The 24,965-nt window shown below is 40.3% G+C and overlaps 3 protein-coding genes across 3 annotated transcripts in view; 1 reads left to right on the plus strand and 2 right to left on the minus strand.

Annotated features, from left to right (window-relative positions):
• LOC139337564 (histone H2AX-like) overlaps positions 1–24,965 on the minus strand; it is a 238,104-nt gene that overhangs the window by 157,761 nt on the left and 55,378 nt on the right. The gene's annotated exons all lie outside the window — the stretch shown is intronic.
• LOC139343418 (uncharacterized) lies at positions 452–5,180 on the plus strand. The gene is made up of 6 exons (XM_070981077.1): positions 452–811; positions 2,580–2,651; positions 2,805–2,901; positions 3,370–3,460; positions 3,548–3,626; positions 3,776–5,180. Exons 1-6 carry the CDS (start codon positions 573–575, stop codon positions 4,032–4,034), a joined length of 837 nt encoding a protein of 278 aa, XP_070837178.1. The 5' UTR covers positions 452–572; the 3' UTR covers positions 4,035–5,180.
• On the minus strand, positions 5,555–23,234 carry LOC139349005 (centrosomal protein of 95 kDa-like). The gene is made up of 21 exons (XM_070989450.1): positions 23,028–23,234; positions 22,068–22,196; positions 21,202–21,309; positions 20,815–20,925; positions 18,363–18,483; positions 17,149–17,264; positions 15,714–15,946; positions 14,706–14,775; positions 14,399–14,466; positions 13,796–13,992; positions 13,533–13,656; positions 13,235–13,343; positions 12,706–12,917; positions 12,466–12,561; positions 11,852–11,999; positions 8,602–8,771; positions 8,387–8,461; positions 8,063–8,215; positions 7,762–7,908; positions 7,505–7,576; positions 5,555–6,537 (listed from the first exon to the last, which is right to left on the minus strand). Exons 1-21 carry the CDS (start codon positions 23,050–23,052, stop codon positions 6,361–6,363), a joined length of 2,661 nt encoding a protein of 886 aa, XP_070845551.1. The 5' UTR covers positions 23,053–23,234; the 3' UTR covers positions 5,555–6,360.

A 24,965-nucleotide genomic window follows, 5' to 3' on the forward strand; every position in this document is an offset into this window, starting at 1 on the left:
TAAGTAGCCAAATGTAGTTATGTAAAAGTACATAACTATTATTAAGAAAAAGGTTCTGGAAGTTATAATATATTCTGTTATTGTACTGTGATTTACTGATGCACACAGAGTAGGCAGTGTGTTAAGAGCTAATTCATTTTGCCTACTCTTTTCTGCATCATAGGTTTTGTTAGTAAAGTAAGTAGTATATTTGATATAGTGGAACAGAAGGATAAAGTAGTATGACATGGAAATGCTTAAGTATTTTGCATGAAATAGTGGTATTTTGAATATCTCAAAATTGTAAGTAATTGAGTAAATTTACGCCAGTACATTCAAGTATGATAACTATTTGTTATTAGCATCATTTTATCATTCAGGTATTTTATTTAAAGATAGATGTATCATGGGTTACCTTTGTCTGTTAAGCAATACATGTTTCATTAAAGTTTTAAAAAAAAAAAAAAAAAACGTCCTGATTTACGGCAGACGGGGGCAACCAAAAAGTCAACACAGGAAGAAAAGAGCTTCAGTTTAGCTTTTGTTTTTGGCCTTAATTCTTCATGTTTCAGACACAAGACAGCACCGCATAAATGGTGAAAATGGAAGACTGTGAAGGCGCAGAGGAAAATGCTACATTGACCCCTGAACCCTTTGTGAAGAAGCCGAAGAAGCCCCTGTCGGAGGAGGCCAGGCGAATGAAGAGGGAGAATGACAGACAGCGAGGGAGGACCAGAGTAAACCTGGGGTCAGCGTACAGTGCCTGGAAGAAACTGCGGGACAAGAATGGCTTCAAAACCGACGCTGAGATGGCTTTCTTTCTCATCAACATGTAAGTAAAGTACCAGAAAGGCTAGAAACATATTTATGGGTTTCTCCGACATGTTTCAGACGCCTCCTTCTCCCAATAGACTGATGTAAAGAGATCTTAGAGGTGTTTGAAAATCACCGGATAAACCAGAGTTAAAGTGAATCTAATCCGACACACTGTTAAAGTCGGCCAGCTGTTCGCTGTGTCTGCGCTACAAGCCCTATCCGGTGTCCGTAGGCAGCTCCGGCTCTGTGAAAGAGAAAGAAAGAAAGTGGCTCGGGCCGAGCCACACAACACTATTCCAACCAATCAGCAACAGGGGGCGTCCGTGCTCGTGCACAGGCCAAAGGGAAGGGGAGGGGGCGCGAGAAGGATGGTAAAAGTAGCACATGCTAACATATTGTACACAACAACATAAATATATTGTGAAGAAGAAGAGATGGCAGAGAAACAGCCAAAGAGAAGATGTCATCACCGCCTGGTAGCAGAGGGAGTTGTTTAGTTAAATTTGTTCGTCTCGTCTGCTCTCTCTAGACTCAGGTAGACTGAGGTTAGTGCAAATTGTAATCTATGGCTCCGACCACGCTCTGAGATATCAGCAGCGTAACTGTGCTGTGTGTTGATAAATCCACGGTGCTGTTTGTGATGCTGAAGCAACAGATTAATTGAATTTAATTTTATCTTGGATCTATGATATTCTTTAAACTATATAGCGAAAATATTTGATAGGACATACACTATTACAGAAATGTGTGATTACTGAAGAGCGAGAGGCTCATGGAGACATTGTGCTACCTGTAATCTTTCTATGATCAATCAATAGTGTCTGTGCTGCTGAAAATACCCCCCCTCCATTGGGGAGCTAGAGTTAGGGTTGGAAAGTCAGCATTAACCCTAACCCTCCCACGTGGCCATCCCCTGTTGAAATTAATAAATTACTGACTGATTCTGCGTTAGTATCTAGTAACCACAGCTGATATATAAATGTGCTAGAAAAAGTGTAGTGGAGTAGAAGCAGAAAGCAGTATAAAGTTGGCAAGTAAAGTTACTTTCCACTACTAGAAAATGTTGTAGTTGTTGGTAATTTTTTGTCTTTCACTCGCTTCCAAAACAAATGCACGCGCTAACCAGTTCAAGCTCCTTACGTCACGAGGCGACTGTGCTCATGGGAAATGTATTCTCATGTTGGGGCGCCAAACTCAACACACAATAAAAGTTCCTTGTAGCTGCTTTAAGAAATGCCACATATCCGTTAAACAGTTCAAGTCCGCCATTGAATTGTCAGCAGTATAGTTGTATTTATTATATTATTTAGTGTTTTAACGTTTTATATAACTCTGTAATTCAGTAAGAGTGTCAGACTCTGTGAGCCCAGATGAAACCTGGCGCACCGGACGTGACGTTACCATGATGTGGGAAAAACAAATATGGCGCCTGGAGCACCCCAGAAATTAGTCGCTGCACACTCCTTGAAAAAGAAGAGGGTGAGATCTGAGGAAGGCCAGCGAGCAAAAAGAGAGAGTGACAAACGACGCAGTAAGTCAAGAATAACCATTGGCGCGGCAATTACAAAGTGGCGACAAGTTAAGAAGCAATGTGGTATTAAAACGGACTCAAAGATGGCTTTTATTCTGCTGGACAGGTAGGGCAGGTCTGTATCGGCGTAACTGACTATAATGTGAAATGCAACCAACGCCAGTGTAGTTTACTGGGGTGTCTTTTCATAGATGTTACTGTAGTTACTGGGCGTGTGAATTAACCAGCAAGCTGCCATGTTTTATGACCGTAGTTATCTTCGGACCAAGGCAGAGAATCGCCCTGAACGTCCAGCGCTCCACAGAAGTTCTTCCACTGAAACCTGGTGAGAAGGCCTGTGTGTGAACGTGCTGTATCTGTCAGTTTTAATGCTGAAATAACGACCAATATTAGTCTAACACGTTAATCCCACAGCCTGCTGAAATGCACACATGTGAAGGTAAAACTCCATCCTGGTGCTTCTTTGTGTGTTCTGCAGTGAAAGTGTGCATTACGAGTACCCCTTCATGATGAGTTCACCCAATGAGTGGGAAGCTTGTGCTGCTCCTTCTGTCCACTCATCTGAAAATGGCAAGGTAAATACGACTGAGCTGGAACAATTAGTCGCTTCATCCACCGACAGGAAGTTATTTGGCAACTATTTTGACCATTAATTAATCATTTGTTTATATATTTATTTATTTTCATCTAAAAACGCGGTTCCAAGTTATGAGTCATTTGACTGCTTTCCTCTGTTTTGGATCATTGTGAGCTCAAAAGCTTTGGTTTTTGATTGCTGCTAGGTCAAACCAAGTAGTTTGAATACATCTCTAAACACTGTGGGAACTTGTGTTGGTCATTTTCTGATATTTTACAGTTTAAACCATGTATCAATTTATATCAAAAACATATAACAGTCAGAGTGGGTGAGTTCAGGACTCTATGAAGTAGCTGCCAGGTGACTTCTTGTAAGCACAAGAGGATATGTTGGGCCTGGGAGGAGGAGCCAGCTGCCTTTAACTTAGTGTTGCGCTGATAAGTTTTTGTTCCTTTTCTATATGAAGGAGTCAGGGAAAAAATATGCTGCGTGTCAAAGATTGAAAAGTCAAGATGAGTGGATGACAACCAACCAGTCAGAAAATAAAGAAAATCGAGGTGAGTCATCTTAACATCAGCACAGTCAAAAATCAAAAGGAGAAGCGTAGTAATAACTGATATTGGTTAAAATGAATCTTCACACAGATGGAAAAGAAGAAAAGGAAGATGAATTTAGCACATCATTAAGTGTGGGAGACGGACATTACCTGGTGGATTTGGGGAGGTATGCTGTTGTTAATAACCACAATCCAATTTGAGCCTTTTGTTGATGAATGTCATCCCCAGCTGTACACATACATGCATTATTGCAATACTGTTTTCCCTGAACTAATGTCAAAACAAGAACTCACATGTATTTTCTGATTTCCTCAGCTCTTCAGAGTTCATCGTGGATGAAGAGTGCATCCTGCAGCTGTTCAAGTCGTGTCGGGAATGTAACAGACAGTGCACAGTCAGAAAACACGTCAAAGGACTAAAACTTGTGGTTTACCAGGTGTGCTGTTTCTGTCAGAGCCGCTGTAAATGGACTAACCTGCCAGATGAAGATGATAGCGATTTCCAGATAAATGGAAAAGAAGCAGCTCATGAACAGACCAACTCAGAAACCTCACCAAGCAGAATTACTAGTTGAGCTTGTGTCATGTCTGAAATGATGCTCCAAGGGAATCGTGGCTGTACTGAAGTAAAGATTAACCAGGAATATGCTCCAGTTTTTTTTTTACCGATACGGTGGACCGGGCAGCTGGATTTGTGGTTACTCTGCTGCCTTTGTGGATTTTATCTGTCTCTTTGGAATATCACAAAGCTGTCATCAACTTCTCCGTATGTGTTTATTTTCTGATGCCATCACACACATCAAATACTCATCTGATGCAAGCGAGAGCGAGGTTATCTCACCTTGCTAATAACATCCTACACATCACAGCCAAGGGAGAGGGGAGAATACTTGGTTTTAATTGGCAGGTAAGAGAGGTTTAGTGACCACTTAAGTAACTGTTGGTAGTCAGGAGTGAAGCTGTTGCCTCAAAGCAACACAAGTGAACAATGATTGTAATGACAAAGACCCAGAGAAAACCTTTTTTTGGGGGGGGGTTCAGATTTCTTACTTCAAAAGGTAATTAATCTGATTATAATCTGATTATTTTCCATCCTTGTGCCAATATGTATTTTCACAATACACATTTTCTAAAACAAGGATTAAGTTTTCAGGCGATTTTTGAACAATGCTAAAGTGACTCATCCTTTTCACTGACTACCTTAAAAGACCATATTCCTATTAAGCTATTTACTTATGAATATGCTGTGTTCATGTCCAAAGGATGCTCCTAAACCCTGAATATATGAATGAATATCATCTGTATATCTCGTGTCTTCATCGAAAAATGCTTCATTTGGAAAGTCCAACCAGAATATGTTGTTTACATGACCTGTATCAAATTATTGTCATTTATAATAGTGGAATATTACTGTGCATGTAAACATGGTCAGTGTTGGTGGTTAGATTCAAGACCCCGTTTGCACCTGCCATTAATATGTGGTCTGCATATATATCATATCATATCATCATCTTTCTGGACAAGTCAGCCTTTACTAATGTGCATATTGAGATCTGATCACTTTGTGGGCAGCACAAGATAACGAGAACACTAATACTGGGTGTGGACAGATCACATGTTTATATCTGGTGTAGATGGGGCCCAAACTTTAAGCCGCCAGTTAAACCACAAACACGCAACATGTGAGCGAGATGGAGAAATAATAAAAATGGATAACCAGTTCTGTTTTCCTGTCTGATTCAAGCATTAAATGATCAGAATTCCTTGTTTTATCATCTAAAGCTCAGCTGCAGCAAATCTGCAAATGCTTGTTCATCTGCATTTGCAGATGAACAAGCATTCAGCTAGTACAGGTAAACCTCAGAGCAGAGTGTTTTTTTGCAGATCCCTGTTCAATAAAGATTTGATCTTCACACCACATAAATTTGATATATCAGCTGCCTTCACATTATTCAGTCATGATACAGACAGAATGGCCTCTTTACAGGGTCTGCTCAGTGAGGTGTATTACTGCTATCAACCTTAAACTCGAATAAAATGCCAAAACACCTCGAGCAAATAATTTGCACCGTAATTGTGACGCACCCAGAGGAGATGAGTAAGCCCACGCATTTATTAGATGGTGATGGGGCACGCGTGTGCTCATTGGATACAATTCACAAAATCAGTAGACAGTGTTTTAACAATGTAACCTCTTCGTCTGTTGGTGAAAAACAACCGTGTCTTCAGCTCTGGCTGAGAGTTAAAAACAATCACAGTGGAGCCGAGAAGTCATAAAAGGCTGACTATCATTGCCCCTGGTGATCGGACAGCACTACATTAGGTTAATTAAAAATCAAATGACATTAAAGTTAAATAAATAAACCACTGGCATGGTTAAAACAGAGACATTGCACATGGAGAAAAAATGGAGGGTGAAAATCATTATGTGTGACATTAAGTTTGCATCCGTGGTCCCTATTTGGCAAGAGGAAGAACATTTTACTAGTTGTCTGCTACAATATCAGTACACAAAGACTGCACAGTGAGGGAGCCACTTAAAACATTCTTAGGTATCAAGTACTAAAACCTATGGAAGAAGGGGACTTGGTCCAAGGTGTCATTAAGTTCAAGTACAGCAGCTGAGTTGAGAGGAAGAGTTAGTTAAATAAGCTTGTCGCTACATTTTGTCAGTGTTCAGTTCATTAATCATCAGGACTTTTAGAAGTTCTTACAATGCGAATTTCTTCTTCCTGTGCAAATCTCTGAAGGAAGATGCCAAGGAGACCGTACTGTTCAGCCATCAGAATGTCGTACCCTTAGTTGCGAAAGGCAGAAACGTCTTTTGCAGCCTGTTCCTCTGATGTAAATCCAGTCTTGATTGAATGGAGCTTGAAACAGCCCTTTGTCTTGATTCCCTGGTCAGTGCAGATAACTAGTGTTGTACTGGAAGGAAGCCATGTGGACCCGATTGCGCAGCCTCTGAACCTCCAGGTCCTGGAAGTGGTCGTCCTCATCGTTCTGGATAATGATCTTCTGCAGTTCACCAATCTCACGCTCCATCCTGGAACGCAGCTCTCGCTTCATCTTTAGCAGAGCCTGCGAACAATGGGTGTGATGAATATTCTTCACTAAAATAGTTTCTAAAAGGCTCCAGCGAAGAAGTAAAACCTGGACAATTCTGTTTCAAAGTTATGCAATGGTATACAGTTAAATTAAGAGCTGTGTGTTTATTGTCTGTAAATGGTTTGAAAACTTGCATCCGACCCAAAAAGGTTCCATGATTGTCTTTCCTGAACCAAAGACAGACCCATCCATTTAAAATGACACAAACCCGAACAGATGCAACACCAGCTGGACTTCTGCCAGAAAAATGGTAAAAACTCAGTTTACTGATGTGAAGATCAATAACCATCTTGGTAATTTGTTGCATTTTATTTGGCTCCCCATGTCATCAGACTCTTGTCAAATTCTGGGGGGCAAGGCCAGGTCTGCCAAGAGACCTCTAATAAGAAGATAAAATTATTCAGAATTATCAAGGACACTGATGCCACATGGGGTTGTTAGTGCTCCTACCTGTGTAGCTACACAGGTAGTATAGCTATAGTTCTGCCAAACTTCATGATTGCAGCGCTACAGCGAAAGCACAGTGGTGTGAAGGGCAAGTAAAGGTGAAACTTTCCTAAACATTATTACATTTTTCAGTGCCTGTAAAGTTTTTCGAGTATATCAGAATGGAAAGTCTTACATATAACTCTATAATCCTATCATTTCATATAGAATTTACTGTGTTATGAGATGCACTATGCACAGTAAAAGCTGTGAATTTGCATGTTACACTCTCACTCTTTCAAAAATTCAAGGTCGAATGAATTCAGGCTAACAATTTCTTAAAATTAATTTGTGATGTCCATCTATTGGTGGTTCAAGAGTGTCTTGCTGTTTAGTAAAGTCTATATTTTCCTGTGTGGTGTCATAAAACTGTACCATGCCTCTTGGGATTTCACATGAAAAGTGACGGTCCTAATTCACAGCATTAATAAGGATTAGAATAATAAGCTTTTACCTTTTCTTGGGCCTTTTTCCGAATCTGGATGTCTTGTCGCTCTTGTGCAAGTTTTTCAGCTAGTAGTGAAAACTGAAACACAGAAAACAAGTTATGAGTAGATCGTGAAATACATTTCAAAACCCTACAAAAGTGTGTGTGACTTCCTGGTCCTTACATGGACAGAGTGTGTGTGTGTGTGTGTGTGTGTGTGTGTGTGTGTGTGTGTGTGTGTGTGTGTGTGTGTGTGTGTGTGTGTGTGTGTGTGTGTGTCCTACTTGGTCTTTGTAGTAGTTCTCCATGGACTTGATCTGGTCCTGGTGTCGTCTCTGATGTTCCAGCCGCTGCTCCCTGGCGTAGGCTCTCTGCTCTCTCAACCGAACTTTCTGTAGCTCCAAACCCTCCTCAAACAGCTGGCGAAACATCTACACATACACACACAACCACATTTCGTCATGTCAACACATTTCGTCATGTCAACCAAAAGACTACTACTGTGAACTGTTTGGTTAGACATACATACATAAATAAATTAAATCATCGTGAGTCGCTCCTATAAGTGAGGTTATCACTACCCACCCTCTCCTCCTTGGTGCGCGCCTTCATGAGGCGGGCGCGGTGCTGGACATGGTAGTCACTGTGATACTTCTTAGCTCGTGCTATCTGCTGCCTCTGTTCCCTCAGTTTGTTCTGGGTTGACTTCTGCTGCTGAATACGCTCTTTGACGTCCCTCTGGAAGACAAACATTTTAGCTTGTAACTGGCCCGCTTGGTGTGACAAATAAGTCTACGGTGGACAGTTGTAAAGTCTCTCTGCATGTGGATGCATGTCATTCTGCAGCTGGAGCTGTGCACTCTAAAAAAACCATTGGAACCGTTTATATGAGTGTGTGTTGGTTCTCACCAGACGCCTCTTATGGTCTTGGTCTTTGCGGATTATCTCCACCAGCAGGTCATGTTTCCTCTGGGCTTCCTCCACCTGGCAGACAAGCAGGCGTTTTACATATTAATCCATCCATCCACCAAATCACACATTCCAGATTTTAAAAGGGACCAAACTTCTAAGTACTGCGACAGACAAATCCATTTGATTGTGACTTGTAGTGGCCACAGTCGTACCTGGCTGGTGAGTTTGCTGTGATGCTGGCCGTGGGAGGATGACAGGGCATGGAGCCTGTCAACCTGCTGCATCTGCTGCTCCCACATCCGACCCAGGGCGTGAGGGGAGATGTGAAGGTGGGGCAACTCCTCCAGGAGCACGGGCAGGAGCTCATTCTCCTTCACCTTCACTGGAGACAGACAGAGGAGACACAAACCAGAACATTACCAGTATAATCTGACTACATTCACTTTACATTATTTCTTCTTTGTGACAATAACTGTAATATTGTTTGTGACATTTGTTGTTTGTGAATTTCTCAATATTTGCATTCTGCAATCCTGCATACACTTTTCATGCCCTCTCCTTTGGGAGTGCATAATGCTGTAAGACCTGAGTGCACAGGTAAGGATGCTTACTGCGCTGCTACTTAACAGCTATGTTACATTCAAAGCACATAACTTGATAACGTTTAATTATTCAGCACCAAAGTATCACAGCAAGATGTATTGATGCGTCAATTTAAAAATCGTGTCACCATCACAACGAGACCTCGTTAGGTCTTACACCTGCGCACATGTGTGGATACAAGTGGAATTCATTTGTACATGCTACATGGTGGTTATTCAGGATTTGAGCCTCTGCCACAGGCCGTGTTCATGCGCGCACGCCGGTTTGTCGGTGGTGATGCGGCTAACTTTTGATTTTGCGTGTGTGCTTTCTCGAGAGCACGAAACACGACAAGATGATCGTGTGTGCAGGTTTCCTAACTGCAATAATAAAATGACGAGACATGACTCCGTGCAGTTTCCATCGACTGCCCTTCCATGATAAAAACCGACTCAAGCTGTGGCTAGCTGCTCTTCAAATAGACCCCAATACGAGTGTCAAAGAACTACGTGCGGCAGACTGTCGTGGGATGTGTAATGGTAGTGCTGGGGAACAGTGTGGGATGTTGTAGTTCTCTGCATAACTTCTTTCTGTAGTCGTGAAGTACTTCAGGGTGCTGTCTTCAATCAGGTGTTTGGAGTCTGCCTGTGTTGTATTTTACAGCTGCAAGACACCTGGGCATTAACAGACAGCCCACCGGCCCGGTCAGAAGCACAGGTAAGTCAGGGAGTGATCTTCACTATCTGTTGTGGTTTACAGGTGCACGTTGGATTATTTACTGACATTATAGGTGCTATAAGTAGCTACAGCTGTGCATTGTCACATGTGTAAAGAATTGTGCTGTGGTGTTTATGAGGGGACTTAATTGATGGAACACAGTCGATCAGTAAAAACCGCACTGCTAACAGGTGTAGTAGAGAGAGGTATTTGTATGCAAACAGTTGATCAAGGGAACATCTACACCAATTTAGGAAAAGTCTGTGTACAATGTCTTGTGTAGAAACTATTAATGTGCACAAATATTTCAGACTGGGTCCTTTATCAGCATGAAGTCATGCACAATTGGCATTCATAATGTCATACAGCCGACCATTGACAAGTGGCGGCAATAAATAAGCATTAGTGAAAAAGAGACTAATGACTGCTTCAGAGGCCCCTGCTGGTTTGAATAAAGACTCCTCGTTGACTTTTCATGTTTTTATGGGCAATGCACACAAAAAAAAACATTTTTGACCTCCATCACTCACCCATCTTGCAAAATAGATACGGCAAGTGACACAAATCTCCTGCAGTTTATATATTGTGAACTTAATTAGTATCAGTTGGGATTGCTCAAGGTCTTCAGCTTTGCTGTTTTGCTATAATATAAACAATGTAAATGAATATAAATAAGCAGTTTTCTTTCTGTATACTCCTCATGGACTCAGTTAGCTTTAATGTTGAATAAGTTGCAGAATCGAGTCCACTCTATTATAAATGGTGTTTCTGGCATTAATTTTGTTTGGAAATTACTCTTTTTTTTAATGATTAAAGTGTTACAACTTTTAACTAAAAAGATCCTTTTGACTGACTACACTAATGTTAATTCACAGGCATTCAAGTAAATTTACCAGAGACATGGACTGCAACCATGGAGAAGTAAGTCTCCAAAAAACTCTTATTTCCTTCATGTGCCGAGCAAACCATTTAGTTTAAAGTAAGGCAGACGGTTCTGTGATACAGTATATGAATTCAGAGATTTGCCGAGACGGATGTGATGTTTTGATGAAGCATTAGCTAGCAACAGTTAGCAGCTAACCCAAAATGAAGAACAGCAAAGGAACATGTCTCCAAAGTTTAGAGGTAAAGAGGTCAAGAGGTCAACCACTCATAACATGTTATTCCATTTTTTTTTTTTTAAAATGCTGCTGGACGCGTATGTTATGTCACAATACACACCACGCTCACCACACCTCTTTTACTTCGGGAACACCAGCATGCTGAACTCTAATCTAAAAATCACACACTGGTGTGGCATTTTGTTGGCACTGTTAGGTTCAGTGTAAAAAAGCAAAGCCAGCGTAATGAAGGGCCTTCTCTGCGGCACTAATGCGTGATCTCTGTGTGAAAATGGATGATGAGAACTTGTGTATGTTTCCACCTCGGTGTCGTTATCATTTTTCCACTCTTTTTTCTACCCCATAACAGACCAACTGTGCAGCACATTGTTGATGAGGAGGCCATCCTGCAGCTGATGAAGAACTGCCCCATGTGCAACAGAAAGTGTCGCTGTAGCAAACACACTCGCGGTCCTTACTTCATAGTCTATCAGAGCTGTTACTTCTGCCATTATCAACGCAAATGGGCCAGCCAGCCAGAAGCGAGAAATATGAACACTCGTAAATCACACACACTGCCCAAGAGGAAACATCTGTAAATGCCAAGGCTCAGTCATCTCAGCTGAATAAGACGAGCATTTCTGAATCTTCAGTTTCCACAGTGCACCAGAGACCTGAGGGGCCCAACATCAACTCTGTTTTAAATGTGACTGACTTACATTAATCTGAATTTGGGCACAAACCCAGTTACAGTTTTACCTTAGGGTGGATCATTATTATCCAGTTGGAGATGCTTGAGGATAACAAACAACAACGCAATTAAAGTCAAGCAGTGAAAGAGGACACAGCGTAGGGTAGTTTTACTTGCTAGTAGCGAGAAATACTGCACTGTCAATACGGTAAGTTGACATTGTGTTGTGGAAACAAGCATTTTGAATACTAATCGTAACTCTAATATTTGGGAAGTTATCCATAATCCTGCAGCTCTACACACAGAGTTGTATGTCAGCGTGTTGAAGTATCAACAAATGTTCCATGTTGTAAATATAGTAAGTCAACCTACGTGATGTAGCTTTCCTGGGTGATTCCTGCCATCTCCGTCCTGGTGTTTGTGTGTTACATTGTGACCTATGCTGGGCCTTTGTTCTAGCTGGGGACGGTCTGGACGCTTGGGAAAGATCCCTTAGTATGGCCTCTCTGTACTGTCGCTCCTACAGAGAGAGAGAGACAGAGATAGACATGCACACACACACTGTACTATTAGTTAACTGGGACAAATTGGCCAACACTCACAAGCGCTCAGTATTTCATTTTAATATGTTCCATTGTGCCCACTTTCCTCAAAGCTGAATGCTTTATTGTCAAGGTTAATATCCGTATATTGTTGCTTGATGCCAACTTTTGGGCTTAAGTCAGTGCTTACAACTTAAAGAAAAGTTCTTCAGTTTTCAGAAAAGTGCAACTGATATTTCTATAGTGAAAGTTGAATATTGAGAAACACTTGTTTGAATGCATATTTGTGGAATGTACGCTAAAGTTATCAGGTGAAGAGGATTAAATGAACATGCAAACAACAAACAAAGCTCTGCTTCAGTGTCCTAAACACGGATGTGAAGGGGAGGGGCTAAGAGAGGGGCCCTCATTGTACTCACACTATACATCATACTAATGACTTACGGCTTCCTGAGCTTTGAGGCGTGCCTTGTCGAGATCTGCCCGTTCTCTGTCTTCATATCGTTTCAGCTCCCTCTTGTAGGCCTTATTCTCTAGATACTGAAAGAGAGACAGAGAATCTCTCAAAAAAATCAAGCAAATACACAATGTCTCGATCCTCTTGATGATAACATGTACATCTCTGATACATCAGCACATGATATATGCTACATGTAAATGGAAGCCACTAACATATATTAATACCTTGATATGTTTCCTGTGAGACGGTCTGTGGTGTAACTCTTCTCGCCTTGAATGATCAGAAGCTGTGATGTTGGTTTGCCTTCCATCATTCGGACTCAAGGCCTCTGCCATGGCATCGTCTAACTGTCCCTGCAGGGAGTGACGCACCCGTGGAGGGGAGGGAGATAAGGAGCGTGTCCGGTGGGTGGATTCAGCGCTCGGTGTTCCTGAAACTAAGACATGTTACAATTCAATACATTGATTATCAGTATCGCTGCAAAGCACTAATGTAATCTATTGTGGTGACAGAATTTATTTGTTCAAAAGCTATCACAGTATAAGATCTTAAATGGTTAAGTCAAACCAAATCAAATGTGAAAATAAAAACCAAAAACAAACACTTAATTTCTAAAAGGATGTTGATTTCCTTTTAGATAATAAATGTATTACTGGCATCTTAGCCATGGTGTGTGTGTGTGTGTGTGTGTGTGTGTGTGTGTGTGTGTGTGTGTGTGTGTGTGTGTGTGTGTGTATATATATATATATATACCTGTGTGTTGTCTGGGAGATCTGCAACACTCCATGACGCTATCACTGTGATGGGACTGCTTGTCTTCTTCTCTCGACTCTCCACCTTCACTCAGAACTCGTTTAAGCATCTACAGGGATTACACATTGCACATTGTTGCACACACAACAGAAAAATACACAAAAACAAAAATGTCTTAAAAAACTACATGCAGTAAAACCCACTTCAAACATGACAGACACATGGAGAGAAGATCAAAGTTACTTTTGCTTCGACACAGAACAGTCACAACGACCTTATACAAAATACAGACACACACCTGATCGAGTTCCTCGAGCCGATGGGAGAGTTTCTCAGATATGTGATGCAGCTCCTCTTCAGCTTGCTTGTTCCTCTGTCTACGATGTGACAGAGGCTCCTGAAAACCGTCCTCCTCCAACATGCTAATGCCAATCAGGAAGATGCCATACAGTATAGATAGTTAGATAGAACAATAAACATTGCTAATTCTCCTCACATAAAATGAGGAGGACACTCTTTTCCTCATCCTATAGCTTCCTCCTGGAACTTCACCCCTCTCACCTGAGGCCTGTGGTATCTCTGTGACCCATCCTTCTGCCCAAATGTCTTCGTGTGTAACTCAGATCCTCCTCATCTTGCTCTTCCTCTTCAGTGTCTGGTGGAGAAGGGGTTGTGGCTGCCATCTCTTCCTGCAGGGTGAGGAAGAGGACATCTGGCTGGGTGCGGAACAACACTCTCCTGGGGCCCCCGTTGGTTGGCTGAGGTTAGACAAAAAAAAAGAAAGTTAAAGGAAAGTTAAGTAAAATTGTTCCATTCTCCCTTAATAACAAGTATATGAACATGGCACAGGATGGGATGGAAAACAGATTAATAAACTAGAGCCTGTCAGATGCAGTAGCAGGGCTGATATTACCTTCACGTGACAACAATATGATAATCTCTAACATTCATTTTATATTACATTGTGATTTATGAACAGTGATGATCAGTGAGAGACTCTAAATGAGGCAGAAGAAAGAAAAGATGTGATCATATTTTTGAAGGTAATACTATCCCGTGTCAAGCTATGTTCCTGGATGTGACACAAAACTAGACACAAAAGTGCCTGCATGGGTCAATGGTTGCTGTAAAATTGGTACAAGTGAAGACTTGTTGCTCTCATACCTCTAGTGCCTCCCCCTCCACTTCTGTCCTGGCTCTTTGCTGACTGGATAAGGATGTCTCACTCGCTGCTGAAAATTGAACAAAATTCATCAAGAACTGAGTTACACTAAACTCTGCTGGAGGATTTTCACTTGTTAGCATCACATGAGCATAGCAGATAAACAGTACTGTTTACTGGCTGCCCTGGAGATCTACAGTCAACTCCAACATTCAGTTACAACTATCAGTTCCATCAAGTGCAAGTAGGCTTTTTTAATCTCATGATCTGTGATGCAGAGTTAAAGAAAGGTACATTTGTTTTACTCACCAGGAGAATAGAGAAGGGGAGGAGATTGTAGTCCACTGGAAGCAACCGCCTCAGGTACCGGTCGAGAGGTCTGTGTGAGAAGGATAGTGACAAAGTGGGGGGGGGGGGCAAGAAATGAATTACAGTGCAGCTGAGCAGAGGCCATTAACACTGAGAGACACAGTTTAGTGCTGAACAAATCTGCATGATCCATTCAAGAAATAGGAGCGTTGGAGACCAGAGACAAGACAAGGCTTTTAGAACATACTAACAATGGCGAGGGATCAAGTCACTCCAAACAAAGAAGAGAAACATCTCCTGTAGGTTTGAGCTTAGTGACTACTGCTGTTGTGTACTCTGTTATGGAAGCAGTCATAGGTTAAGCATCATCAGTAGCAACAACACCAAACTCATGTGCATGTAAGGACCTGCTCTTAAAGTGTTCTGAGGGGTCAGACGGTCAGGCGGCACTGCATGTCTTCAGTAATTTCCTTAAAACTTGATAAAAGCACACATGTCCGAATTAGAAAAGGACACTTAACACATGTATGAGAAAATGGTCAAGACCAAAGTCTCAGTATCAGTACACAGATGTATTGCTGGAGCTTGTCTAACAAGTTTTATGTGGTGATCTAGGTACATAGAAGAATTATAAAAAAAAGTTCAGGATGAGGTTCAGTCACACAGTGTTTGTAGGCCAGTACAGGAGTGCAAGTACATATATTACAATAGAGTATTGTTATGAAGAAAAGTCAGCAAGTATGAAAAGTATGTATGTTCATTGCTGAAGTAATTCCTTGTCTCAGGCATTTTGAATGAGTCAGCATACGCTTATTCTTCCTGTATTTTCCTAGACTCTCTAAAATAGGAAGTGTGAAAGACAGCGAGACAGTCTTGTATTGTAGTGACACATCGCATTGGTTTTCGAACTTTGGGAAGATAAAGTTTGCATGTCCTGTCAAACTGCATGCAAATAACAGGCAAACTGACTGTGAAACAACTGAACCTCATGCTGTACAATAAGGCTACCTCTTTAGTGTCAGGAGGTGCTTCATTCCCTACATGCTCTTCGCTGAGGCCATCGGCTGCAGGAGGTTGGCTTTGTGAGTGCGGGTCTGTGTCGGATCCATGGGGGGTGTTGCTCTGGTTGGGTGGCTGCAGGGCGATGGCTGAGTGCAGTGGCTCAGTCTGTGGAGAGCCCTGGTTGTCCAGAGGACTGGAGGTGGCGACCACATCTGAGTTTTGAGGAGGGACAGCCAGTCCTAGCAGATTAACCATGATATTTATTGAAAGAGTTATCACAGTTACAATGTACAACCTTAAATAATTTCATAATAAAACATTAATCTAAATATAGGTCATAGTTGAAGGCAGCATGATGTGACAGAGAAGACATATGACTGCAATTGCATTGGTTCATGTTGACATGTTCAAGTTGTTGAAGTTAGGCCTTGTCTGTCCAGTACTGATTGCTGATGCTAAAATTGTCTCAGAATATCTTTGTGGTTTGCAGCAAAGCCACACGACAGGTTGGGTAACTCTTCTTTATTGTGACAACTAGAAGAGAAACTTTAACCAGTTCATAAAACAACACATCCTTTCATTTTGAGAAAACATCCACAAAGGGAAAAAGAGCTCCTGACACTCTTTATGTAACACTCAGCACACAACACACAAAAACATCTGGAAACCAGAGGGGGAAAAAACACACTGTTATGGGAGATACTATATCCTCCTGAGAACCGAGGAAAAAAAAAGTGTCTGTCAATTTAATTTTTTTGTGATTTCCTGCCTCTTCTGGGCTAAAACAACAACTCACAATTTAGAATTTGGTAAAAATATTTTTACTTTATATTTTACAGCATGTCCACTGTAGTGGACTAACAGAACGATTTTACCATACAACAAAATCATAATAGGCTGACAAGAAAACAAGAACTGAACATTTGGCCTGTATCTTTTGTTGAACTAGTGAACAAAATTGACATTATTAAACATTCATAACATTACTATTATTTTTCCTAGCACAAAGTTTAACTGAACTCTGACTCAAATTTTATGATTCCTGACATGTTCATAAACAAGAAAATATATGATTACCATAGTTAAAAAAACAAAAAACAAAAACAATATCTTAACAATATTTGACTTATCTTTTCTCTTTTCTTGGCATTTGCATTTTGCTGCAGTCTCCACTTTGTCTCAGCATGAAAACAAAGTTCCCCTCATCCCACCCAAACACATGAGATATCATTGGAAAGGCCAGGATGTCCTCTACTGAGCACACCAGGACTTAGTAGGGTAGCTCAAATGAGTCAGAAGATAGAGACCAAAACCAAATGTCCACTACAGAGGACACAAATGAAATGGTTGGGTCTCAGGAGGATATGCATAAATACAGCGAGGCCCAAATACAGTATATTAAGTCTCACTGGGACAAATAAAGACTCGCTGCATGTCTCACCTTCTTGTTTGGCTGTGAAAGTGCGTGCAGAGGCTCCCAGCCCAAGCTCACTCGCTGATCCCACATCCTCAGCACTCCAGGAATGGAGGGAATGTTTACTGGATAGGACAGGGGACCTGGACAGCAAGACATACTGTTATTAGGTACTATATATTAAAATGATAGCTGTTTACTTTGATATCCTGGCTTCGAATTCATCAAAACACAATTTCCCCACTCAAAACTGTGGAATTTAAAAGGATACTACTCAGGATTTGTTGGTCGCTGTTTGTAAACACACTAAAATTGGGAAGTACCACTACGACACAAAAGTTACTTACATATTTCAGTTGCTTTACTACTTGCTTTGATTACATAGTTACACACAGTTAATAAAATCAATCCAAGAGTGTGAGTAAATGCACCAGCAGCACCCTAAAATGCACCCAAACAAACAAACAATAAATAAATGAAAAAATTAACCGGGAAGCCTGCCGAGCTGCAGTTATTGTTCACATGTCTGACAGATAACTAGCCTCTCAAGATCTACACTACTGCTAGAAACTGGCCTAACTGGCTGTTGTGTCAACAGGATGTAAAGCCCGCATCTGCACAAAAGCTGAATGACACAGTCACAGTCATGTGGAACAAACCTGACTGTCAGGTTGTTTTGGTTTATAGGAGAGCTCAAACCAAGCAGAAGAGATGGTGTTCTTTTACTTTGTTCCTGGTTTCTATTCATTCTTCCATGCATTGCATTTTCCTCATAAAGGAGCAAGAGGTGTGTGACTGTGATGTCCCCAGTTTGAGTCCTACATAAACAGTTTTATCACATATCCGCCTCTCTGTCCCCATATTAATTGCTACTGTCAATCATAAAATAAACTTAAAATTTTCATGAGTATTTTTTGTAAAAATTCTACAAATAAATGTTGCTTTGGCAGTAAAGTTTTTAAGACTTGGATGCACTCCCGCTCTTATTTCTTAACAATAGCCTGCAGCACTTAAAAAACAATAAATATGAGATTGACTGACTTCTCCAACAGGAGCTAACTGAGTAAAAAGGTGATTTAACTGACATACAGTGCTTACATGACCTTTTTTTGACACCTGCAGTCTGTCATGAATTTCTAAAGAAAATTCTCAAGTGCACAATAAACTGTGAATTTTACATTTCTAGGAATAGCAACAGTGCTATGTATGTTACATTAAGTGCATCAAAGAGAAATTCTTACTCTCCACTAGAAGGTGAAGATGCTCCATCTTGTTTAGCCTCCTTTTGCTCTGTGGCATTGCAATTTGTTGGCTCCTTGGTTTCAACAGGCACATCCTCATTGAGACAATCATTCAGTTCCTCTGAAAAAAGACACAGACAGACAAGTGACTTGGAGGGAGAGACAGACTGTTTTTTTTTGTTTTTGTTTTTACAGAGGAGACTTCAACAGAGTGAAATTCAATGTTCAAAAAGATGATGGGAAATCCAAAAGACTCACAGCCAATACAATTCTGACAAATATAAATGGCTAAATACAGCTAGTACTAACTACATGAAGAAGTAAGAGCAGAAGCACAGCTTGTCACTGTTGTACACCACTCTTCATCAATGTATCCACAGCTCAGATAAATAAAGATTTCAGGCCCAAACAACCCAAATATTCTGCATTCACATCACAGTGAACAGACCACTATTCACTTCTATTGTACACAGAACCAATTTCAGTATTGTACATCTAGGAAATCTGATTAGGCCTTTCATAATCTCACATCATTTTTGAGTGCAGACACTACACTACAACTGCTAATTGTTCTTTGGCAGTGGATTGAGGGATGGCCCACTCACACAAAGGCATGCTTAGTTTTGCCAAAAGAGGACGGATTGTCCTCTATACGGTCCTACACCAGCTGGTCTTCAACTAAGTTTAGAGCACATTTTGTCCAGTTCCTGCTGAAGGACAGACTCATCTCAACAGACCCTTATGCTTCAGTCAGTAAAAAATAAATATATAATAATAATAATAATAATAATAATAATAATAATAATAATAATAATAATAATAATAATAATAATAACATCACTGTATTGAATATCACAGAGTGTTGTACACAGATAAGCTGGAAGTGAGATCTCACAGCAACTTAATGACTGTGTGTGTTCGTAGTTAGCTAACATTATGCAACAATATGCTTGTAAACTTTAAAATATGTCTATTAGGGTTTTTCCTCAGTCGTTTTGGTACATTTCTCGAATCATCCTCGACATTTGCAAAACAAAAAGTGCATTTGTCAAAACAATTTGTACAAATAGCAAAACACCATGGATTACCTGCAAAAAGCAGATACTTGCTCAAAATCCTTAGTTCATCTCTCAAAAGTAAATATCTGTGTCAATGAACATGTCAGTGCCATCAGAATGACAAGTCCTTGTGTCAATGTGTACAGATAAGAAAGTCAAATTGCTTAGTCATGTTGTCAATATAACTGTGTACTCTGGCTAAAGTTTTGATGTAAACTATGGCTAAATTTTTGATGACAATTATTGTAAATTGCGAGTAACACCTCAGTTTATGTGGGAGATTGATTGCAAGAGACTGGACAAGATTCACATTTACGCTTTTACTGCTTGCACTGTAATTTCATGCCTGTATAGCACAGCACTGCATAGCACAAGGAAAAAAACAAAAAAACAAAAGTAGAAATGTGAACATAGGACAATTTCCTTAGGGAAAACTGTACATGCAGTGTTGTAGGAATTGCAGTGCAGTCTTCCTATACCTCCTAACGTTCCACAAATTTACCCTCATTGGACAAAGTCAGGATTCACCTGGGAGCAATTTACCAATTCAGGACAGATTCAGAAAAAAGTCTAATAGAAATGTACAGAATTATGCTTGACATATAATGACAACGTGTTCAACCATTTTGCACGTAAAGACTTATGCGATGAACTAATGCCTAAATGTTGTGGGGGGTGAGACTATTCAACAGAGACCCATTATAATACATTTTGATCAACATGACATAAACAATTGATAATGTAGCAAACAGCAGAGAATTGCACATAATCATTTGCATGGATGTACCAAAGCATTTAGAACTTGTTCAAAGAAATGAGAAACTGCTTTTTTGATGCACAGAAGCGACACAATGATGTTGAAGATTGAACAAGTAGTTTTGAGAATTTCAATTCTGATCTGATAAAAACTGTTCAGCAGTTTGTGTTTATCACACAACCAGGAAACATGAGTTTGTTTAATTGCCGTGTTGCATGTTTTTTTTAAATGGTGAAAACCCACAACTTTCGTTTAGGGGCACAACAGCCAGTTCAATACAGGGCATGCCAAACTGGCTGTGTGGTGAACGGTTCTTATGGCCAAAGCCCGGGGCATCCACAGCTCTGACCATTTGGCTGTGGTATAATCCCTGTCTTATGGGCAACTTCATACTTCATAAAACCCCTTGTTGGTAAACATAGCTTGATTGCATTGTCCTTTTTCACAGCATCCAAACTTTTTTGGAATCTGTGTTGTATGTGATTGAAAATTATATGGTAGAAATCTGTGACATGAAACGGCCATTTTGTGTGTAAAAATAATCCATCTCCACATCTTCATAAATGCCTTTGTCAAGAAAAATATACATATTATCTGTCAAGTTGATGAGGGAAAAGTGACAAACGAATTTGCCTACCACCATTTTGTGACTCCTCGCTTATCTCTTCCTTGAGATATTCCAGGAGGCCATCAAAGATTTCTAGAAGATTCCTGATGGATTCTTTGTCCCCTCTGACGACATTTTCCCCTGCAAACACACAACCATCCTCAGAATTTTACTCAGTCAGTGCTCATCACTCTTAAAAAATGGGGATTGTATTGCTCTTGTGTTTCTGCATACCTCTTCAGAAAGTGAGGAGATTGGGCGTGCAGCCCAAAATAGTGACTTTATGATGAAATGTTTTATGATCTCAAGCTGATCCAAGCGACAGTTATGCATATATGTAGCAGTGAAGCATAGTCGCTCTTCTGATACATTAAATGACTTAATCTTAATTGTTAAGACAGAAAATGTTTATTATACCTGTAATGTGTGAGAGACTGATCTGAAGGTAATCGAGGGACAGTGAATCAATCACTGACTGAATGTTATGGATGTCCTCCTCCTGACTGCATGGTGCTGCAATGTAATCTACACACACACACACACACACACACACACACACACACACACACACACACACACACACACACACACACACACACACACACACACACACACCAATGTGAATAACCAGAGCATGTATGAGAGCACAGAAACAGGGAAATGCACACAGCAATGCCAAACTTACAGAAACATGAATTCACACACTTCCTAGAGCACTTTGAGCATTCACTTTACCTCTTTCCTGCCCTTAACAATACAGGAAAGATCTCAGCAACATTTACAGTCTCATGAGAGCATGTTTGATGGTCTTAGGAAGCATTCCTGACGTACTAAGCACACTCAGGAGACCATGCTCTAAACTAAAACCTTACACAGCTTATTAACCATCAGTGTTCTTGACCTTGTGATTAGAGTTCACGTGAACTGTTCAGGGCTAAAAAAGTTACAGCAATATATAGTTATTTTCATCATCAGTTCTCCACTGACTGATCATTTGCTATACTGAAATATAGAATATGGATTAATATCCATTAATCACTTGGTCAATCAAGATAATAATTAATAACTCGTTTTGTCCATCTGACTGTGAAATCTTAAGATATCCAGTTTATCATCACATAATACAAAGAAAAGCAGCAAATAATAGTAGAAAAGCTTAAAAATAACCTAAACAATTCATTTTTTATGATAATAGTTACCAACTATTTCTTCCTTAATCACCAAATCAAATGGTTAACCAACTGTGTTGACTTTGTGTAGATCTGCACATTGCTTGCTTATACCTGGAACTTTCTCGCCCAAGATGTTTTCATACAGAGCGATGAAAATGTTTGCATCACAGTCCGCCAGTTTCCTCAGCATCAGGTTTATGTGACACTTGCTGAGTAGATCATTTGCCACATCTACCCAATCTGAAGGGAAAAAAGGGTAATGGTTCATGTCCAAAGTCCTTTCACAGAAATTTGAATTAAACATCTTGAAAGTATTCCTTTATAACAATTAGAGAGGAGTGAGTTTAAAGGGAATCAAAATCCTACATCTTTAACGTTGCTGAGTTTAAGTGGCATACTCCCTCACTACAGGTGCCATCAGTGTACCATGTATGAAGAGTGATTTTACCCCTTGATGGCTCATTTAGGTGATGTTCAGCGGTTATTTATTCACAAACCCGGTTCAGTACCTCCTCTAGGGGCGATAACGTTAATTCAATCATGAACGTCCCACCGCGGCAAAAGCAAGCTTGAGAGCGGGGAATCATCTCTCCCTGCCTCATACACACGAACAATTGAGCTACTGCACTAGATGCCGGTACAAACAACCTGTTTGGGTGGCGTACTGTACGTTACACTAAGTTTGTAACAAATAATACGATGGCCATGGGTGTGGGATGACAAAATAACAGCCAAGCTAAGTTATTGTCTTAAGTTACCTGCCATCGTTAAATCACCTCTAACGGCAACTTTACAGATTCAGTTACCTGAGAAATAGCTAGCTAGCGTTGCTAATTTGGTCGGTTTGCTAGCGGAACCATCAGAGAACATTAAACTCTAACTAACGATAAATGTTGAATTAAATGTATCTTTAAATTGTATTTCAGCACGTACAGGCGATGCCAGGCTCCGTAACAGCAGGAACCCCTCAATAACATGATAGCTAGCTAACATTAGCTGTAAGTTAGCGTTAACTAAGTTACGTGTCGTTAGCTTTCACCGGACTAGAGCATATAGTGTCGGCAGCGTTACCTCGCTCTCCCTCCTGGGTTCCCATGAAACAGCTGTGGACGAGAGGCAACTGGAGCTCAAAATCCACTGACTAGCTTCTAAAGAGTCTTGTATAAGCCAGAACCCTGGCCCGGGGGTCAGTTTTTGTGTTGTGGGTTTCGGTAACAGTAGAGAGGAACTATCTTTTCTCATTTAAAATTGAAGTCTTGTTTGATTGGACGTTACGCTGGTTCTTTGTTTCCGGAAGTTCCCTTTGATAGGAGAGTGCCGCCCTCTGCTGGTTACTGTGTATAACGCAGGTAATAACGTGTCCAGTTTATGGGCCTCTACTACATGTGAACCACAGCTGACTTTATAAATATCGAGGTATTCTAGCAATCATGGAAATTGACTCAGCAAGAATACATAAAAATACGCTTTTATTTAACTTTCGAAGACCTTTTTTTTTTTAAATTAACTTATCTGATAATATCAAAGCTGGAAACCTTCACTCCATGTTATGTGTTCATCTCATAGATTGTGTCTCCATACTTTAACAGGTAAAGGATATTATAACTTAGTAAAGCCCAACACCACCACAATGAACAACACCTGCTGAACTCCTTACATTCCATCAAGACTAGACCCCTGAAACTAAAGTAGCTAAATGGAATTCAGCAATCATTTGTATTATTATTTACACCTATGCCATTTCTATTGTGACACATCAAAATATCTTATGTGAAAAAGGCTCATTAAATTTTGTCAACTGCACGAGAATCTACAACACATGACACCCTGCCCCATGTTTTCTGTCTGTTATTTATTTATTTTTTTTTATCTTACATATATATGCATACACACTGACTCGCTCATTGACTCATGAAACATAAATACTACAAGATGCATTTAAATCCACTTTGAGCCATACAGTAGGTGAACAGTTGAGCTGTAAAAGTGTGAATAGTTTCTCAAATAAACATCTATTTCCCGAAAGCAGAAGGGAAGATTAAAAGGTCACAGCTTTAGGTCTACAAGCAGGATATCTAATTGAAGGCCTAACTTTACAGAGCTGCCGAGATACAAATCTCCATATTAGCAGTTTTCCCCTTGCAACCTCAACACAGCAGCATAAAGCACACTATCTGAAGATGTCAGAGGAAATGTACAACATTGGCCTTATAAAGTGAGGGTGATGAACATAACAGATAACTCTCAAACATGTGGTTTATGAGGACAGTTTATGCAGAATTAAATGCCATATTTTGGAATTTAATGTCGCTTCATATAAAGAAGCCTGTAAATGAAACATAATGTATTGGTACTAATGGACAAGCCATTAATTTCAGGAAGGAGAAAAAAAATTCTTTGTGCAAAGAAAATTAAATTTCTTTATGCTTTTACATTTAAATCATGGCTTCTAATATTTAGAGTGCCACATTGATAGTCTTATAATAATACTGTCACCTCTTAACGCAGTGTGAATCTCGTAAGACAGTCCTGTTTACACACAAAATCAAGTTCTGGCGTTTTCATGAAATCAGAGATTTATAAAAGATTTATAATGTACACTGCTGATAGGCCGCATGTTATTAACACACAAAAGCCTTGAATGGATCAAAGGAAGATAAAAAACAATTAAACAAATTAAATGTAGGTGCTTAGATAGAATGAATGCTAGAATGTATAAAAATCAGAAAGGCCAAATGCATGTTGGCCTATCAAAGCACATCTGTAGGCCCGTTTGTGCTTGTGTCTATGCATGGTGACGAGCTTCTGCCTGTAGCTCATCAGGGTTTGGACACTTAGTTACAGAGGCACCATCTTTTCACAGATCCAGGGGTTTTGGTTATGACATGTTATATCGTTCCAGCTGTTTTTGTTTTCATAAAACCTTAATTCGACACAGTCTTCATCTTTGCCGTTATAGCTGTTGGCCTCCCCAGTGTGCCAGTAGCTGAAACCAAAGAACAAAAACAT

Source organism: Chaetodon trifascialis, chromosome 2, assembly GCF_039877785.1.
Source record: "Chaetodon trifascialis isolate fChaTrf1 chromosome 2, fChaTrf1.hap1, whole genome shotgun sequence".
Classification (NCBI taxonomy): Eukaryota; Metazoa; Chordata; class Actinopteri; order Chaetodontiformes; family Chaetodontidae; genus Chaetodon; species Chaetodon trifascialis.

Excerpts from the sequence above, each read along its gene's own strand:
- LOC139343418 (XM_070981077.1), top strand. The coding sequence starts at position 573 with ATGGTGAAAATGGAAGACTGTGAAGGCGCAGAGGAAAATGCTACATTG. Across the intron at positions 2,902-3,369 it reads ACTCATCTGAAAATGGCAAG|GAGTCAGGGAAAAAATATGC; the intron begins GTAAATACGACT and ends TTCTATATGAAG. Across the intron at positions 3,461-3,547 it reads AGAAAATAAAGAAAATCGAG|ATGGAAAAGAAGAAAAGGAA; the intron begins GTGAGTCATCTT and ends ATCTTCACACAG.
- LOC139349005 (XM_070989450.1), bottom strand. The coding sequence starts at position 23,052 with ATGGGAACCCAGGAGGGAGAGCGAG. Across the intron at positions 12,918-13,234 it reads ATCTCCCAGACAACACACAG|TTTCAGGAACACCGAGCGCT; the intron begins GTATATATATAT and ends AACATGTCTTAG. Across the intron at positions 12,000-12,465 it reads GCCTCAAAGCTCAGGAAGCC|GAGCGACAGTACAGAGAGGC; the intron begins GTAAGTCATTAG and ends CTCTCTCTGTAG.